We start from the raw sequence: 19,768 nt of genomic DNA, 5'->3' as shown, positions 1-19,768 counted from the left end.
AAATTATTATAGTGATTATTAAATACATATAAACCATATCATCCTTAAGCTTAAATTCAAAGATATAAATTTCAGAATTATATAAGAATGCAGTCAAACTGATTCTCATTATTATTAAATAAATTCACATATAAATAATTAGCAACACAGTATAAACATACAAATAAATAATCATTTAAACAAAGATTTTTGATAATTTAAATACTTTGATATAAATAATAATAAAAAAAATATAAAAACCGTAATTCTTGCAGGCAAAAACACTACACCATTAAACCTATTCAACACAGGTCTGGATCTAATGCACTACACATTTCACAAAATATATCAAGCAGTTTGTAATCACAGTAAAAACTAACAATCTCAGCAAGGATCAACATTCACAGAAATGCATCAAACTGCTGGGTGACTCATGGAGGTTTCTTTGGAGAGACAAAAGGGGTCACAACTGCAATACATGACCAGATCATAAATACAAGAAATTACAGAAGGTACATCTTAAAAGACATAACACTCACAAATGACACCTGTAGGAAATGCAACATTGATGCTGGAGACTACAAAATCATATCATGTTGCAAGCTTCTAACAGAAACAAACTGTTTACATTGACCTAACCAAAAAGCAAATAATACATCAAACGCTTGTCCACAAACTTCTTACACACCCAGGAACCCTATTACAACTACACACCTCATACAGTCATAGAAAACCTCACACACAAAATAATATACTATAACTGTACCATAATCATAGACAAAACAATCCATTAAGGCACATCAGACATTCACATTCATTAACAAAACAAAAATCAAATACATCATAGACATAGTTATATCAAACACTCAACATAAAAAATACATACACTAGAAAAAAATTAATGAATACTTTGAACTTTTTCACAAAATAAAGCATCTTGCTCAAGCATTCATATCACATACATTATACAAAAGTCAGGCTTCAAAAGCATATATGTCACCAAAGAAGGCCATACTAAACACATCGCATAATCAGGAAATTATTAAACATAGATACACATACACAAGCAGCACATAAACAAAACTTTTTTCTTTCGTTACGCTTTGATGTTGATCCAGTATGTACACACACACAAAGTATATCCATGTACGAAACTCTGCAACAACTCAATAATAATAATAAAGCTAAATTTCTTAATTATATTGAATAAGATAATATGTACTTACCTAGGATAATCTAAGCTATATGTCTCACTACCTTCTGTTAACTGGTTGTGCCTATCAGCTATCTAAATTAAAATTTTAAATATTTCATTATTTAATACACCAATAGAAATAAAGCAATACATAATTTGTTTACTGTTACAAAATTTGATTGTTGTTGTTATCTTTATTGCCAAAATCAGAACATGCACAATTCAGTTTGTTTCTATAAACAATTCATTTTTCCACTTAAAACAAGATCACCTTTTTGCTTAAATTTGTTAATTATAAATTTTAGTAAAGATTTTAAAAAATAAGATATCAATAGCTGCAGATTTGATTTCATAATCATATCTGCAGCTATTGATATCTTTTTTTTAAAGCTATACATTAAAATGTACAAAGCAGAATTTGTTTATAATAATAAAGTTCATACCAATCTCCATGAACTATAATTCGTAAAACTAATACAGTAGAGCATCGATTATCTGACCCCCGATCAACCATCACATCGGTTAACCGACAACGTTCTAGTTGGCAAATTCAAATGTCCGCTAGTGATATGGCGCTACAACATTTGTCTATGTCTTGGCTACTTTAATATCATTTTTGTTAAATTTTTGCATGTTTTACCTAGCAACATTGGCTCAACTATGAAAGGGAGACCAGTATTTAAACAAGCCTTAATTTTCTAATTATGAGTGGTTGGTTGTTTTGTGAGCAATAAAATAATTTAAAAATAATTTTTAATGATACAATACCAACAATTATTATTTAAAACAAAATTTTGTTAGGCTTAACATTGATGTACATTCAACATGAAGTAGGTTAATAGCAATATACTAATATACTAATTACCTGGGATATACTAATATACTATACTAATAATGGATTTTTTCATACTTTTGGTTATCAATTTTTTCAGTTATCCGACCAATCCCAGTCCCCAATTGAGTTGGATAATTGATGCTCTACTGTACTTTGAAAAACTATAAAAATAATTAAGGCTTCTATAATATTTAGTAAGTACTTTTGTGCCTCTGATTCAGACAAAACTAATAAGCAGTATATCTAAAAAATATATCTCAAAAACTGGATTTGTATAAATAATCACTCATAAAACCAACACCTGCACATAACAAGAAAAAAGGAAAAATTTACAAATGTTTTCATCTATGTGAAATAGACATCCTCAGGTATATACAATACAGAAACCAAATAGCCATTTGTTCAATATTGTATCTACCTGAGGATGTCTATTTCACATAGAGTTTGTAAATTTTTCCTTTTTTCTTGTTATGTGCAGGTGTTGGTTTTATAAGTGTTATATTTATATCTAAAAAATAATTTGAATGCACTATTTGTACTTGGGATTCATGTACAGTAGAACCTGAGCAAAAGTGGAATATTTTGTAACTGTTGTCAAAAAATTATTGATCCTGAAATAATCAAATCCACAAAATTATTATTGAACTTTTAACAATACACAAATATAATACATACATTAAAATATTTACACACCTAATGTCAAAGATATTTGCATAAATAACATATCATTTTAAACAAAGTAAGAGTTTTGCAACAAGCTGAAATAGTTTAGTGATCTGAAGATAGTGTTCTGTTGTTTCATTGACTAATGAGTTTTAGAAACTAGAATGCCAAAGCCACAATGCAAAAATTTAAACACATTTCATGTGTTCTTGAATATGAATTAAGCAATCAAATCTTATAAATAGCACTCTTGGAGAAAACTTTAAAATGGACTTTTCTAGAATGTCTCATGTAAAAATAAGTTTGAGGTAATCAAGTGCATTAACAAGAATGACAAGTAGATAGCAATAAACAAACAATGTCAAATTCATGTAACAGTTTCTTACATTAATACTGTACTTTCACTAATAATAACCTATCTGCAATAGCAGTTATCTCCAGTGTCTCCTGATTTCCCATTCAGTCAAATAAACACCCAGATATTTATTTGAGTGATGGAAACTTGCAAATTTAAAAAGAATATTCCTATGGTAATAACTTTGGAATGTTGATAACTGCAAAAAGTACATAGTTGGCATTCAATCAAATAATTTTTAACAGTAGTTTTTTTGCACAGCATTTGTTTGGCATGTATGCACAGTACTTCAGCTATTAAGTATATACAGAGGTTTGATTTCAATCATCAGTAATTACAACTTTTAGCTTAAACTGTGAACCAAAAGATCTATGAGAACACAATAAATTTTAAAATTTTCTCAGAGTACCAATGTTTGAAATCAATCATTAAAAATTTTTAAATCGTCCATATGTTTTCTCATGCATCTTTTACTGCTCAGTTTTAATAAACATAGTTAAAGAAATGGAGGCACTTTGTAACCACTAGCTAAAAGAAAACTTAAGATCTGAAGTAGATTCATGAATGGAGAAAACCAATACGTAAGCAAATGGAAATTGGAAAGAGATAAAGGAGCAGGTCAAAAAGCTATATAGTAAGTTGGCAGAAAAAAAGTAAAGGTATATGATCAAGGAGAAAGATTTGTCATTGGTGGTAAATGCAATAACACTAGCAATACTTTCATAGGTTCTTTCTGCCAGGAGTGGGTGGCTCACAAAATTTATGAAACAAAGCAACTTGTTTCTGAGGAGAAAAACCATTATTGTTGAAAAAGGACATCTCTCTAATCATTACAAAATGAACTCAACCAACTTCATGTTTGTCAGCTAGTGAATCAAAAAACAAAAAATTTCAAATACTGGTAAAAATATTATTGTAATGGATGGAATGGTCTATTCTTTGCTACAGTTGGAAACAACTGTTGAAGAAAAACAATCTAGAACTGCCTTAAGAGAACAGGAAATGAAAGCAAATTTGACTGTCATTCTTAGTAAAAAGTAAATGGCACATAACAAAACCATCCATTATCTTTCAACTGAACAAGATTAAGCATCTTTAAAATGTCCCAAGTATGGTTGTCAATCTTTGTTGAATGAGTGGATGAATGACAAAGTAACCATTGAGTGGGAAAAAGCAGTGATAGAAATGCTGGACTTTGAATGCAGCAGCTTATTGGTCTGAGACTCATTCAGATGCCATATTAGCCAATAAAAAATACAAGAGCTAAAAAATTATGAAAACTCAACTGCACCTCAACCTGATGGCTACAACAAATATATCAAAGCTGCTGACATCATGTGGATAAAACCTTTCAAAGATAACTAATGTGAGTTTTACAAAAAACGGCTAGCATTTAATACTGTAAAAAAAAAAATACTCAAAAGCTCAGTCTTCATACCATGGTCACGTGCGTAAAGGAAGTTGGACAGAATTGAATAATGAAATAATATGCAAATTGTTCAAAATCATGTAGTATTGGGATAAATGAAAATGGAACAGAAGACAATTTAATTCACTGCTTTCATGAAGCCCATCTATATCCTGAAGGTGCTGTACTACTTCCACAGATGGGACAGGAAAAATGAGAGCCAGAACTTTCTGCCAATCTGAAGACAGACCAAAAAAAATTTGAGTCAAATCTGATGCTAATTGATAGCAATGATGATGCTGTTAGCAGTAGTGCAGATGATATATCAAAGTGATCACCAGTGTAAGGGTGTATCAGACACACTGACAAATATGAGTAACTTACCATTTATGATTTTGTTCTTATTGTGCCAATTTTCTACACATTATTTTCTTTCCATTCAATAAAGTACATAATTACAATACCTTATTTGTGGCAAGGTTATTGTACTGGTATCAACAAATTTTGGGGAGGCATTTATTGGAAATCAGGAACCCTTCAAATGCAATTACAAAATAAGTACCTCATCTACAATAAGTATCTCCTGATTTCCCTTCAGACAAATAAATGTCTGGAGACGTATTAGAAAAAAATACAATAATTTGAATATTTACAAATCCCAAAGTAATAGAAATTTTTATTCCTCATTTCATTAATTCGAAAATTCTTATCTATTCCTTCTATTGAGTCAATTGTATATCCGATTATAAAATCATTTAATACCAGAAATTTAATTGCAACTTTCATAAAACTTTATAAAAAGTGCAATGGAATTGATTTTTTAAAAGATATTTTAAAATTTTTATATATATAAAAAAAACTATACCTCTTGTTCTTTGTCAAAATAACTTTCAGGCCCACCTTCCATTTCCTATTTGAAAAAAGGAATACATTTTGAATAAATTAGACATTTCAAATAAAATTATAATTTCATTACCCACAAGTTTAATTCTCTAAACAATAGACAATGAAAAAATAAATGTAAGCATGTAAACAGATTCTAGTTAATTTCATTATAATAAATATACTATCATAACTTTTTCCATTATAAAATAAATTACATTTTATCCTGTTTATGCTATAAAACAATTAAAACACAAAACAAATGCACAAACAAACCATAAAATGGAATTAAATATTTGATATTTAATTACATTTCATAATTAGTAGTGTGAGTAAATGAAAAATTTTTTTATTAGAATTTAGAATGTTTTTTAATTTGAAATAAACACAGCTGTTTAGATAAAAATGTAATATGTAAAATATAAAGTATTTTCCTATGCTTCTTATTGTATAATCCAAAATAAATAAATAAAAACTACAAAGTAAGAGTAATGTTGGCAAACTGCACTATTATATGTGCCAGATTCAGCATATAACTTAAAATCTACCACTTGCCAAAATTTTAAGGAATTTTTAAGTGCATTTTAAGAAATACAGAATTAAATAAAAACTAATAAAATGTAAAGTTAAAAACAAACAAACTTTTCAGTTAAGTTTTTATAATATAGTTTTCTTTAATTTCAGATTACAATAAAAACAGTTAAGTAAAATTTTTTTTGTATCAATAATTTTTTATGAAAACATCTTGTTGATACTGTACTTATTTGTTATATTTCCAGAAAAAATCTAGTAGTAGCAGTAGTATCTTTGTGTTATTCAACAAATGAGGCCAGCATGAAATTCTCTCATCTTCCTCTATCACTGTAGTTCAAGTTCATTACTTCTCTTGAAGGTAGTTTTTGGTCTTTCTCCCTTTCTTTTGCCCATGGGAATCCATTAAAGCACTTGTTTTAACAGTTGTTCATCATCCTCATTATGTGATCAATCCATTTCCACTTTGCTCATTGAGTATTACTGCTATTTTGGGAGGTTTGTATTCTCCTATATATTTCTTAATTTGTGATTTTGTCATCCCACATCAGAAATCCATTGCAAGCATTTAGTTTCAAAAGAGGCTAGTTTCCTTAGTTGGTTTTCATTTATATTCCAATTTTCAAAACAACACAGAACAGTTTCCCAACATTTAAATTGTATAACCTCATTTTTGTACAGAGTAACAGTTACTTTTCCAAATTTCTTTTAGTTTATTGAAGTTTGGCCAACCTATGACAATTCTATTAATTCTACTATTTCACTCATATCTCCATCATTGCTGATTTGGCTTCCCAAATAACTAAACTTCTGTACCAATATTTAATCAATATAAATTTCAAAGTATATCATAATTATTANGCTATTAATGAACGCACCCAAAAACTGTAACAGTTTTTGGGTGCATTCATTAATAGTGGTTGCTTTGCAACAGGAGTATTTGGTTAATAGCAGTTGCTCTGCAACAGTTGATGATGCTCATGCTGAGATCATATAGGATGAATAATCCTCTGGTAAAATATTTACTTAAATAATAAATAAGTATTTTTTTACCTATGAAAAAAATGAGTAATAAATCTGATTTAAATAAGGATTTAACAGTATGTTTTTTTAAATTTTAGGAACCTAACCCCCCTTTTCACAATAGTTCTTTGTTTCATATAACATGGATTCACATAACACGGCAATTTTTTGGAATGTAACTCCCGTGTTATACGGGGGGTTACCTGTACCTCCTAAATGTCCATAAATTGAAAATAGTTAAAGAATGTTGTGAAATGGTGGTTCTTGGACCAAATTAATAATTAAAATTCAAGAAGCAAACTTTCATTCCTTGATTTTTAATTATTAATTTGAAATTTAATTTCTATTGAAATTTTGGCTCTAAGAGGAAAGAAATATACCTCTGATATCTAATTTAATCAGATATTTTGGCTTGTGCTAAAGATGAAGAACATGAAATTCTTGAAAAATGTCTCTTATTTAAGTTTTGATGATACCAGTATCATGAATAGTTTTGAAGTATCAATAACAGCCAGTATCAGCCTTGTGTATCAAAACTGGAAAACTTGCCAGCTGTCACTGTTCAGTCTGTCATGCCACCTTCCATTTGTTTTTACTGCTGACAAGGTATATCTATCCTTTTTGTGTAGTGCAGTGTTTCTCAACGGGGGCGATATCACCTCCATGTGAGCGTTTTTCCAAGTTGAGTGGGCGATTAGTAACAATTTATATTTTGGGGGCAAAAACAATTTTCTGGGCGATATAGTAAAACATTATATTAAGAATAATTAGATATTTTATTTGTTATATCGTACAATAACTAAACAAATAACATTATACTAGTCACTAGTCTATTCAATGCAGTACGAATTTGGCGTTAGCCTTGTTCCTTGGCATCGAAATTTTGTAGTGAAGGGGGCGATACTATGCAACTGTTTTATTGAAGGGGGCGATACTATGTTGAAGGGGGTGACGATTCATTAGAGGTTGAGAAACACTGGTGTAGTGGATAGGTTCCAAAGAATACCATGTAAACAAAAATTTCATGTATACATATATCCCATAGAAAAATGCATGATAGGATCCACAACTTCAATAGAATACAAAAATAAGCAATTTACAAAAGAAACAAGCTTTTCTTATTCTGATATCATTTATCATTAACATTATTTGCACATAAATATAGTAAATGCAAAGTAGTACAGGAAACAAAATCAACATACTGCATTCTCTGATGTACTGTACTTATAGTACTGTACTGTGCTTAAAAAAACTAATTCATGATTTCAATAAAAATGAACTTTTTAACAACAACACAATTTTAACAAAAAAAAATTTTTTAATTTTCAAATAAACCGTATTTTCCCCATGTTAAGGAATCAATTGTGTAAAAATAGTATGAGTTTTCTTTTGTCAAATCAAGTGATTTCAAAATTGCATAAAATAGACTGTAAGAAGAGGGATAGGTGTACCGTACTCATTACAATGAAAGCTCAGTAGGTACCAGTGCAGCAATTAATATTTTCTTGCTTACTCTAGTAAATTAAGTCCTGGCAATCTGGTTCAGAAGCCAGTGCATCAGTCAGTACTTCATTTTACACTCTTATAGATATCTTATGTAGACAAAAGAAGCCCCAGATCTAGTCCCATGAATGGGCTCTATGGGTACTACTATATATGGGATATGGTGGACAAAAAATAGTTTGTGAAAACTGTCATTACATTGAAAGTTCTTTATTGTGTTCAAATTTTACAAATGTCAGTGCAAACAAGAATATACAAGTTGTACCTCATTTTAAACATCCCCGATGATCCAAGTTAATTAACAAACAAAAGTACTGCATAATGTTTAACTAAATATTTATAAACAGTAATCAGAACTAAGCATATATAGATCCCTGGGATGAAATTTGACATAATACATTTATTGACTTTTGGTCATTAATACTTTTTTTTATAAGTCTAACTTAACCATAAATAGTGTAAAATTAAATTTCAGTTTCTGATTTTGCTGCAAAATCCAGTTTCAGGCAGACCTTACCTGTTTGTGAAAAATGTAATAATACCAGATCCAACACCCAAAGTAAAATATCAATACCAGTATTGGTATCAGACCAAAAGTATCAAGTACAAAAATACCCAGTATGGAAGGAAAGTATAAATACACTATCAGTATGAGCAGTATCGGGACATTCTTTACTCTTGAACAAGGTTATTGATGACAGCTTCAGTCTTAGTCTGAAATCAGTGGTCCTGTTATCTAGAACTGTTATCATTGTTTTGGTCACTAAATATACCAATGAAAACCTTGATAATCTCTGTCAAATTTAAATTAAATTATTTACTAACATTTTCAATTTTATGCAAGATCTGCTTCATGTCAACATAAGTTCTGTGCATTTCAATTTAAAATGTTTTGTTCAGTTTCCTGTTTTTTTTAATCTAAATAAATTAGTCTGATTTGACTTCTTTTTTTTATGTCACTTATTTAGGAATTTTATTAGTTTATCAATAAAACAAAACATGTCTATGTGAACACATTTTTCAAAAATTTTTTTTCCTACTGCAGAAAGACAAAAAATATTTTTTAAAGATTCACATAAATGTGTTCTTTAAGTAAATACTGTATATCAAAAATTATTTTGTTAACTGATCGGTTTATTAAAATGCATATTCGTTTAAATTTTGAATGAATGAATGATTATATATATATATATATATATATATATACATATACACATTTCTCATGAGATTTATCAACTGGACAGACAAAAATCATTCAGGAAAGACTCCCAGAAAAAGGTCCCAAGACCTTTTTGCCTTTCAGCTATCCTTTCCAGTGCCAAATAAAATTTTCCATTTGTGGTATATCATGTCAGCACTAAAAACTCAGATTTTGGAAGCTATTGGTTTTTGAAATTTCAGATCAAAGATTCTCAAACATATACAGTAGAGCATCAATTATCTGAAACAATTCAGGACTGGGGTTGTTTGGATAACTGATTATGTATGAAAAACTATATTAACCTATCCCATGTTGAAATTCATTCAAATCCTGGCATGTCCTTAAATACCCTCTCATGGTCACGTCAGTGCTGCCAGCTAAAGCATGCACATCAACAAAAATAATATTGGAGTAGCCCAAGACATAGCCAAATATTGAAGTGCCACAGCACTAGCAGAAATTTAAATTTGCCAACTGAAACACTTTCGGTTACCAGATGTTTTGGTTGATTGATATTCAAATAATCGATGCTTTACTGTAATTCAAAATGAAATATTTCTTACCTTTGAAATAGGCACTTGGAAAGGGACCTGCAGTGTCTGAACTGCAACTGTAAACTCCTTCCCCCCCTCCTCCAATCCCACCACACACTTCGTCTCCTGAATCACCTCCTGAATTAAGAAGAATTATGTACATATATAAGTTATGTCAAAAAATAAAATACAATACTTAACAATAATCAAAATATATTTAGATCAAATTATTAATCATTCTCCAAATATATAATTTTTCTATAAAGTGCAGTGTTACAGATTACAGTAGAGCTCTGCCATAAGCAATAAACACATTACAAGATCCCTTGTGTGAGCAAAAATTTGTATAAAATAATAATGTGATTTGCTAAGAATTTCCCATACCAACATACTTATCAAATTTTCTATATAAATAAGTCAAATAAACACTAACAATAAATACCATAATACCATAAGATCATCAAAACTTTAAATTTCCAATCTTTGGGATTACATAATAGGCTATATTAAGGCTAATAACTCATTATATACAAATCAATTTGTCTAAAGATCAGTGGCTAAGGTGCCAATCTTAGATATCCTGAATTGAACTGTTGACTGGAGTTAATAAATTTCAAATTTAACTTTTTACTAACATGAGCATATTTACAGCATTATAAAGTCAGAAATAAAACAATAAATTAAAAACAAAATTCACTATCAGTTGATAGATTCAAACTATTTGCCAATTAAACTGATTCAATGGATGCCAATGATAGTAGATAATGAACTTAAAACAATTAGCTAAATATGAAACTACAAAACAATGAAGTAAACTAACTTAAATTATTCTTGTAAAATGGCTTATTCACATTTAATTTTAAAGTAAATATTTTTAACAACTATAAAAACATTCATAATTGATGAAATAATTCCACAAATGACTAAAATAAATATTTATGATTTACTTAGTCATTTGGGGAATTATTTAATCAATTATTAATGTTTTTATAGTTCTTAAAAATATTTACTTTAATATTAAATGTGAATAAGCAATTTTACAAGTTTTTTTTTACAATTTTTGTAATTTTAATATGTGAATTAATGGTTGGTTCCAATGCAAGTCAACTACAGGAAGGATAAACTCCTAACTCCAGCAGCAGCCGTTATTAGGTGTACACTGTCATTTGTGGAACTATTTCATCAATTATGAACATTTTTATAGTTCTTTAAAATATTTATTTTAAAAAATTTTATATTTCAAGCATTTTCAGTCAAAACATTAACCTTGCTCAAAAATAGTAGAAAATTAAATAGAACAAAATTTCAATGCATATTTTTTTGTAGAGGTGAAAAATGGAATGTCACAATAGATGTACAACTGAGTAGATTAAACTCTTTATTAAAGAACACTACACTCCCTTTGAAATGATGTAAAATGTTTTTTGTCAATTAGTGACTATAACAATCTTTGAGAATTTCTTTATCCACAAACTTTGGCTGGTTAATGTAATTATGGTAACTATTTTTGTATCAGATGCATCCATGCTTTTCCTCACAATTTCAACACGTGGCATTTGGAATTGCCTTAAATAACCCTCCTTTTACAAACTATTTTGAAATCTGAAAGATAAATTATATTTTTTTGTTTTTTTTTTAAATTCATTAATTTGTTTAAAATCTATTCTTGTTAAGTAACAAATATGTAGAGTGGATATCACCAACAATTTTACTGATTCAAAAGAAAAATTCACATTAAAAAAGCTTTAATGCCTTCTTATGTGAATTTTTCTATTGAATCAATAAAATTCTTCTTCTTGAAGAGGTAATGAATAGTTCATTTAAATTTAAATTTTGCTCATTTAATTTTAATATCCCTGAAGATTGTAACATTTCAACTGAAAATGCCTGAAAGATAAGTGAAGTTGGTTGACATACATATTGTTTCTTTTTTTGTGGTTTTGTACTTATTAACATCCAACATTTTATCATCAACAGTACTATATATAATGAGGGGCTTCAACCAATTTAGATGCCAATTATTTTGATTTATTTATGAAATAGCAATTTTATATCTAAACAAACTCATATTGATATCATCTAGGTTCTTTTATTTGATAAGAGGTCTAGGTATAAAATAACTAAAGTATAAATAGTAAAATCAAAATAAATTAATTTCAGGTTTTAACAAGAATGATTGAACTAAGAAATTTGATATAAAAAAATATGCAAGAATTATGCAATCTTTATTAATCTTAATAATTAGCAATGAATTTAATAATTCAGAAAAACCTGCAACTTCTGTTTACCTTGAGTTACCTTATAAACTACATTATGAGTTTCACTAATTAGATCATGCCAATCAACTCTTCCATACAAATTTAATAGATCAATTGTAATGTATAACTATTATATATTAATTCTACACATGCACAGTAAACAGAAATTGCAGGTTTGCAACTTAATTAACTCTAAATTTGTCTTTTCTTTAATTTAAAAATTCTGAATGATAAAAACTCAACATCTTAAATTACTTCAGCAAGTAGTGCTTTAATGCACAAAAACGTTTTTGATCCAGTATAAGGCTCTTCATCAATTACAGAACCAAAGCATACAAAATTCAATGAAAAAGTACAAAAATAATCATCACTATGGCAAGTACGTGTTGTGTGCTTCGTGAAAATACGGTTTATCACAATTGCTTTTGAACAGTTCTTCATCAGGTAAAATTTGATGAAACACTTCAAAATAGAATGTGAATATTTAAAACAAATTGAACTCCTGTTAGACAAAATCTGTTGTGATGGACATGTACACTGCTAACAGGTTCTTGACATAGTGATAATTTTCACCCCAGTTTTAGGTGTTGATGAACTTTGTACAAAAACAATTTGCATTTGCAAATAATACAATGACAGAAAAATAGAATAAAATAAACATAAATAACAAATAAAAATTAAGTATGTAACACATTATTATTCAATGAGAAGTATATGACAGTTACGGACTTCCATACACTTAATCCTTGTTTCTGTGAATTGAGAGATTTCCTATTGAACCACATTAATTCTGCCCATAACCACCACCAGTACATTTTGGAACTTGCACACCTGTTAGTCTTCATTTATCAAGCATAACAACAAAGTCTACATAAACAAACAAATTCACACCTAAATGCTAATTCCAGCAGTAAATGAACAAATAAACTTTAATGTTCAAATGTTTTCAGCCGTCTTTCAGAGGCCCTCGTCAGGAAAAATGCATAAAACAGAAAAAACAGTTCTATCTTTTGAAAAGTTTTAGCTTTCAAATATAGCTGTGTTCTAATTTTTTCTTATTAATGAATTTTCTATAGCTTTAGTTAAAAATAATTTATTTATTTTTTAACTGTGTGATTGGCTGAGAATTTGAATTTTCAGTTACTGTAGGGAGGGGGAAACACAGACTTAGTTGTTAAAGAACTGAAAAATATGAAAGTTTGTAGTTGTAGTCTTAACATTCAAACACTTCAAAAAAACTAGTAGTTTGTATAATTCTTCTGAGGATTAGAGGAATTCTGCCCAAAAACATTTTGGAAGTTAAAAATTTATTTACATTCCTTAAATGAGGTTTGAAGGTATGTGTTTTTAATATAATCATTTGCTAACTTCAAGAAATTTCAAATCCTCAATAGAACTTAACATGAAACTCATATCACGAAACAAAAAGAAATGCTTAAAATTTAGCCTTTTTATTCACTTTTCCAAATGTTTTTGGCCATTTTAAATGGCCTTCCTCAGAAACAGAAAAATCGAATAATTCTGATTTCTATAACAAACTTTGTTTTGGAACATTTGAACGTTTGGATTTTCTTATCTAATGCGCAGGCTTGTACAAAAAAAATTAATCTATACTGGTTAGTTGTACCAATATACACAAACTACATATATATAATACGTGAATAAATACTAAATAAAATAAATAAGTACACAAATACATAAATATATACATTCACAACTGCTAATATAAAGAAGGACACTATTGTGTCTCCTCCTCTACTGTTTGTCCCTTTTTTCATACTAAAATTATCATATTATGCCCACTCTCCATGCTGCTGAGACTTTACTCGACTCGCTGTAGTTTATCACTAATCCTTACTGGTTTGTCTTGTGTATTTGCCATACTTTAGCATATTTCAGGTGTCTCTTGTCCTGAAACTTTTTGTATTATTTTAGCTCTTTACTAATCCACTATGACCTCTGTCGAGTCTGCTATAACATACATTGCCGGTGCAGTTACTGGCTGCTCATTCTGTATGTTCCTTTTATGCTCTTAGCCTTTCTTTTAATGACCTCCCTGTGGCTCTGACGTAGTATAGTACTTTTTGTTTCCTTTCGTCTTGTATTCATATTCTATAAACTCCTGGTATCAGCTTCTTGTCTATGTCTTGCTTGTCTGAATGCAGCATTTGATATATTGTTGGATTCCTTTTAAAAAATTATTTTTTGTTTGTTGCTGCTCCTATTTCTTTGTAAATTTTGCTTAGGGGTGCCATGTATTCCAACATAGTGTATTCTTCTCTTTGGTCATATTAAGTTAGTTTACAATATGTAAATTGCTCATAACCTTCGTTATCATGTATTCTTGTTTTGTTAATAACGACCTTTATCGTATTCTGGCTGACACCACACTGCCTAGCTAATTCTTTAATTCTGTCTTGAGGTTTACTGTAGTGTGTGTATGCTCTCTTTATAAGCACCCAGAATGATGCTATTTTATAGTTTGCCAAATTGTGGGAGGTCCATGGTATTAATAGCAGGTTATAAGTCAGCTTTCTGTAAACTTTTGTAGTGATTTCCTCTCCATTCTCTATTTCTATTGCTATGTCTAGGAAATGTACATTTTTATTGTTCTCTTACTCTGGTTCAAGCTCTAGGCAGAATTTGTTGGAATTGATGTCTCTGATGAAATGTTAAATGTCTGGTTTTTCTTTCCAGATAATCAAGACGTTGTCAACATAGCATGCATATACTAGAATGTGTACTGCATATTTCAGTAAAGTAAAATGACACTCTCTAAAGTCCTTAGGACCATCTCACAAAACAACTGAAGCAGGACTTCCATTGCCACTCCTGTGTTGTGTGTAAGTTATTCCATTAAAGTTAAAGATCAATGAATATGTAGCAAGATCCATCAGTTCCAGTACCTGTTTTTTCATTTTTCTGCATTTCCAATCTTGCTCATTAGGAAGTCTCTTAGATGGCAAAAACATGGCTCTAGTTTGATTAAGGGATATAAGGCCTTGAAATCTATTACTGTCATGTAACCTCCTTGTTTTAGTTTCGTGTTTTTCATTTTCTGTAGCAACTCTATTAGCTGTTTTATGCTGTAATAGCGTGGAGGCATGTGCGTGTTAATAAAGTTTTTGAGTAACCTTTCTAGGATTATCGTCAGTGAGCAGCATTTATCAACTACTGGTCTTATGCTTCTTTCTGGTTTGTGTGTCTTCACAAATCTGAACTGATGGAGAGGTGACTACTATCTTCTTCATTCCAAGATCTTTTGCAAGGGTTGTGTTAGAAAAGCATTTGACTCTTGCTTGTAACTGTTCCAGAGCAAGTCTTACATTGAGTTTCTTTTATGTACTTTAATAAAAATCATCATATTGTAGATCTTTTCATTACCACCATGTCCTTCGATTTGTTGGCTCTTGTAAGTATCATATTATTAAGATTCATCCATTTTTTACTTTCTTTTATATTTTTCCATATTGTGCTATGGCCTGTTCTTTTACTGTACATTCGTCCTTTATTTTACATGCCGTTTTCCATCTGAATACCTCTTTCTTAATTTCACTTAGCCCTTCCAATGCTTGTTCTACGTCAGGGATGATCTTTTCGTATGTGAGCTTACACGGTGGTACAAATTTGGGGCTAAATTTGCAGGCCTCGTTGATACATGGTGATGTAATGTTGTCCCAGCATATAATCGCGGAGGCTTGCGGCCTAATTCTGCTCTGCTGACATTTCTTTATCCATTCTATTTTCTTCTTATAATTCTTGTGCATTCTTTCTGTCACTCGACTGCTAAGTTTATCACTCTGCTATTCACGTCTTCTAGTAAACATGGCCGTATTTCATACAGTTCATTTTCTAATTCAAATCAGTTTTTTCAAAAAGTAATATTTCCTGTGGCGTGTAGTACGAATAGCTTTTCTTAAGCATAAAACTCTTAATTTAGAGGTAAGAGAAGCACATTTGTGCAGTAGGCTTATTCTCCATATTGACATGGGGACTACATTGCAGTTTCTGCATTCTATCAAAAAATTCAATTTGGTTTCATTCCTACAAATCTTCAGAACATGACAAACATTAGAGCAACTACAAAATTATACAACTTAACAATTAAAGACAAAGATAAACCTACCAGAATTTTTCTTAATCAACAAATGCATTTAATTGAATTGAAAAATTTATTGTAACTTCTAAGTTCTAGAACATTTCTTATTGTAAACATTTGAAGAGTACAAGAACTTAAGAGATAAATATTTACATTTCAATTCAATTGCAAAAATATTGTTCTAACAATTTATTGTACTTTAAAATTTTAAATATTCATACTTTTAAATGCTTCTATTCATGTAATGAATCCTTGTGACATATTTACATTTTTACTATATGTGTAACATTTAATTAACAAAATTAACAAAAATCGTTGATTATATTTATGTGAACATTAAACTGATTTTTATTATTAGTTTAAAATAATGATTTGTTTGAATTCTTCTGAGTTTTTTAAAGTAGTATTTTGTTATAAATAATCCACTCAACCTACTTTTCACTGGAGCAAAATTCTTCAAATATGGTTCAATCTTATCATTAAGAAACTTTCTTAACAAGTCTTCTAAATAAATACAGTGATACCTCAGTTTCGTCGATAATTCATCCGAAAACAATCGGCGAAATCCGAAACCGACATAAATCGAGGCAATTATTTACATATGAATCAATGTAAATCCAATTAATTCGTTCTAGACACTCCAAAATACATACCAAAAACACATTTTATAGAGAATTAATATAGCGTTAAATACTAAAAGCAAAAAATTAATATAAAAGACTAATCTAAAGTAAAGCAATGGAATTGTTTGGCTAGACACATGGGGTAATGTTTTGTCTTGTAGAAGTTAGTTGGACATGAGCTTCAAGCCTATATCCTCCCGTGGTAATGTGTGACATAATTGTCATGTAATAGTACTTGTATGCATTTGGGATGATCGTATCACAAGGAATAATGCCTTCTGGGAGGTTTTTTTAAGAGTAATTGGCCCCTATTCAGGTGTTACAGACGTAAAGAAAACCCAAAAAACTTCACATGACCAGCCTGTCCTGGCAAAGCACAAACCCATAACTGAACTCCCAATGTTCAGGGAACAGAACCATTGGCCAATGGTGGGCCGTCGTGGGGTAAAGCTCACAAAATTCGAAATAATGCCACACTGAGCCAGAAAACGCATGGATCACCCTTTGTTTTTGCAAAATCAGCAGCAAGGTTGCTTGGGCACACCAACGAAATCTGAGACAAATTTTTTGCGAAAAAAATCAACCAAAACCAATAATAACCGAAGTCAACAAAAACCAAGGTATTACTATACCACCATTAAGGAAAACAATCTTTTTTTTGAAAATATAGATGTTTATAGTTTAAAAGCCCACGCAAAAAATTTAGTGTTTTTATAATATGTTTTAATAAACAGTTTCTATTCTTTCAAAACTAAACCATTAAATTTCTTAAACTTCTCTAAAGCTGAAAATCAAACTGTTTCATTCTATCATTTTTTTAACTGTCACTCACATTATAAAGATCTTCATAATATAACAATTGTTTAAACTGATCACTTAAGAGAGCTAGATAGTGAAATGGAACTAAATTAATATAAAAATAATTATACTTAATAAATTTTCGAACGATGCACACTCAGTAAGTAATGCTACAATTTTTTGTTCATAGCATAGTTTATATGGATTATTCCCAAAAAATTATACGTATTTGGGAAATGTTGAGTTGAATTAGTATAAAATCGATTAATTTTATGGAAGAAAACCTTTCAAACAGCCGTAGTCCATAAACTGCACACGTGCCGGGCTGTGATTGGCTCATGTATTTAAGGACTTGTATAACATCGATTTCATAAAGAATGGAACGTATCTACCATGTTATAGGGGCTGGGTGGGGTCGCGTGTATTGCATTTTATTTTTTAAATTTTACTATTAAAATTACATATGAATTATTTGAAATGGAATAAAACATGTAAATAAATAGATAAACAAATATAAAAAGTGAAAAATTTTATGTTAAGATGTATACAAACATTGACTGCAATGTCATGACAGCCTTCAGACATTTCAGTGTACCTGACAGCGAAATCACTAGTGTTGCCTTAATGAAAAAAATTGCCTACATTAGTGGCTGTACAGGGTACCATAGATCCCAGCATATTTTTTTCTCAAAATATTTGCACAGTGAAAAAGTATCAAATGCCTTCACAGTGCAAAAGTTTCATCTGTGTTGAAAAGTTAAATAATCTGAAAAAAATTTTTACCTTATTATGAAATTTAAAATTTGAATAATAGATCCTGTAAGATCTGAGATCCCAGACAACCCCTGAAGTTGTCCTGGATCATAAGCTTTTTATAAGGATTTCAAATCAAATATGTTTTCCTCTTGAATTATGAAAAGTGCAAAGAAATAACATTTGAAACAATACAACATTTATTTTAAAACTTATTTATTATTGATTATTTTAACTAAAACTATAATTATATATTCTTCCCATCTCAGAAAAGACAGACATTTCTTGTCAAGCACTGAGAAGTATTCTTCCATTTAGTAATTGTTAGATTTTATAAGAAAATCTGAAACTGAACGAAGCTATTTATCCATTATAAAATAGGATTTAAGTGGAAATTTATCTCAAATTTATAAATTATTGAGAAAGAATCAATTAAGGATATTTCATTTCAGTTTTTATTTAGTATGTATGTATTCTTTTTGTATCCACAACTATGTACACATGTACATATTCACAATGGAATTCATAATCTCTCTTCAGATGAATAAATAATGAATCCAGTGAATTCTTGCTAATCCAAACTAATTATTGAGTAGGATTTTCTGATTTATGGGTTAGAGAAAATGAAAAATATCCTAAAACAAGCATTTCCATATTTCCTCAATTAAATCCTGGGAATTCTTTTTTTTTACAATGTACATATTTCCTGGGGTTTATTTGAAGACCTGGGTATTTTCAAGGATGGCGTTTTATTTCCTTGCAACATGAGACAAGTGGGTAAAAATTAAAACAAATATTACGACTTGGTGCATTTATAGACACTTGGCAAATAATTTCATTACCTACATTTACTTCTTACAGAAACGCGTTTCGGGCTTTCGCCCCTCTTCAGTCTGTTACGTCGATAGTTGTGACTTGTGTGTCCGTACTTCCCGCTCCCTTCCCCTCCCCTCTTTTTTCCCGACTTGACGGACTCCCCCGCATGCCTCGTAATTTGTAACATTACCCTTCTCCGAGTGTTGCACACAGCCTCGCCTGCGACTGTATAAACATTCTATTTTATTTTAATAATTGAAGCCAGTTTTTATGGATGTCGATGCTAAGGTTCTTGTTAATATTATTTTTGTCT

The 19,768-nt window shown here is 29.8% G+C and overlaps 1 protein-coding gene across 9 annotated transcripts in view; it reads right to left on the bottom strand.

The window, feature by feature from the left end:
- The window catches only part of LOC111636733 (protein Gawky-like), a 273,290-nt gene that overhangs the window by 176,080 nt on the left and 77,442 nt on the right, over nt 1-19,768 (bottom strand). For all 9 annotated transcript variants that reach the window (XM_023382051.1, XM_023382053.1, XM_023382045.1 and 6 more), the window contains 3 exons: nt 10,139-10,246; nt 5,301-5,345; nt 1,206-1,267 (listed from right to left, as the gene is read on the bottom strand). In XM_023382051.1, the coding sequence (XP_023237819.1) occupies nt 1,206-1,267; nt 5,301-5,345; nt 10,139-10,246 (215 nt within the window). The remainder of the gene's footprint in view (nt 1-1,205; nt 1,268-5,300; nt 5,346-10,138; nt 10,247-19,768) is intronic.

The sequence above is a fragment of the Centruroides sculpturatus genome, unplaced genomic scaffold (assembly GCF_000671375.1).
Source record: "Centruroides sculpturatus isolate CEXI.00-Female unplaced genomic scaffold, Cexi_2.0 scaffold1083, whole genome shotgun sequence".
NCBI classification, from domain to species: domain Eukaryota; kingdom Metazoa; phylum Arthropoda; class Arachnida; order Scorpiones; family Buthidae; genus Centruroides; species Centruroides sculpturatus.
Note: the sequence above shows the minus strand (reverse complement) of the source record. Positions and strands in the feature narration are given on the sequence as shown.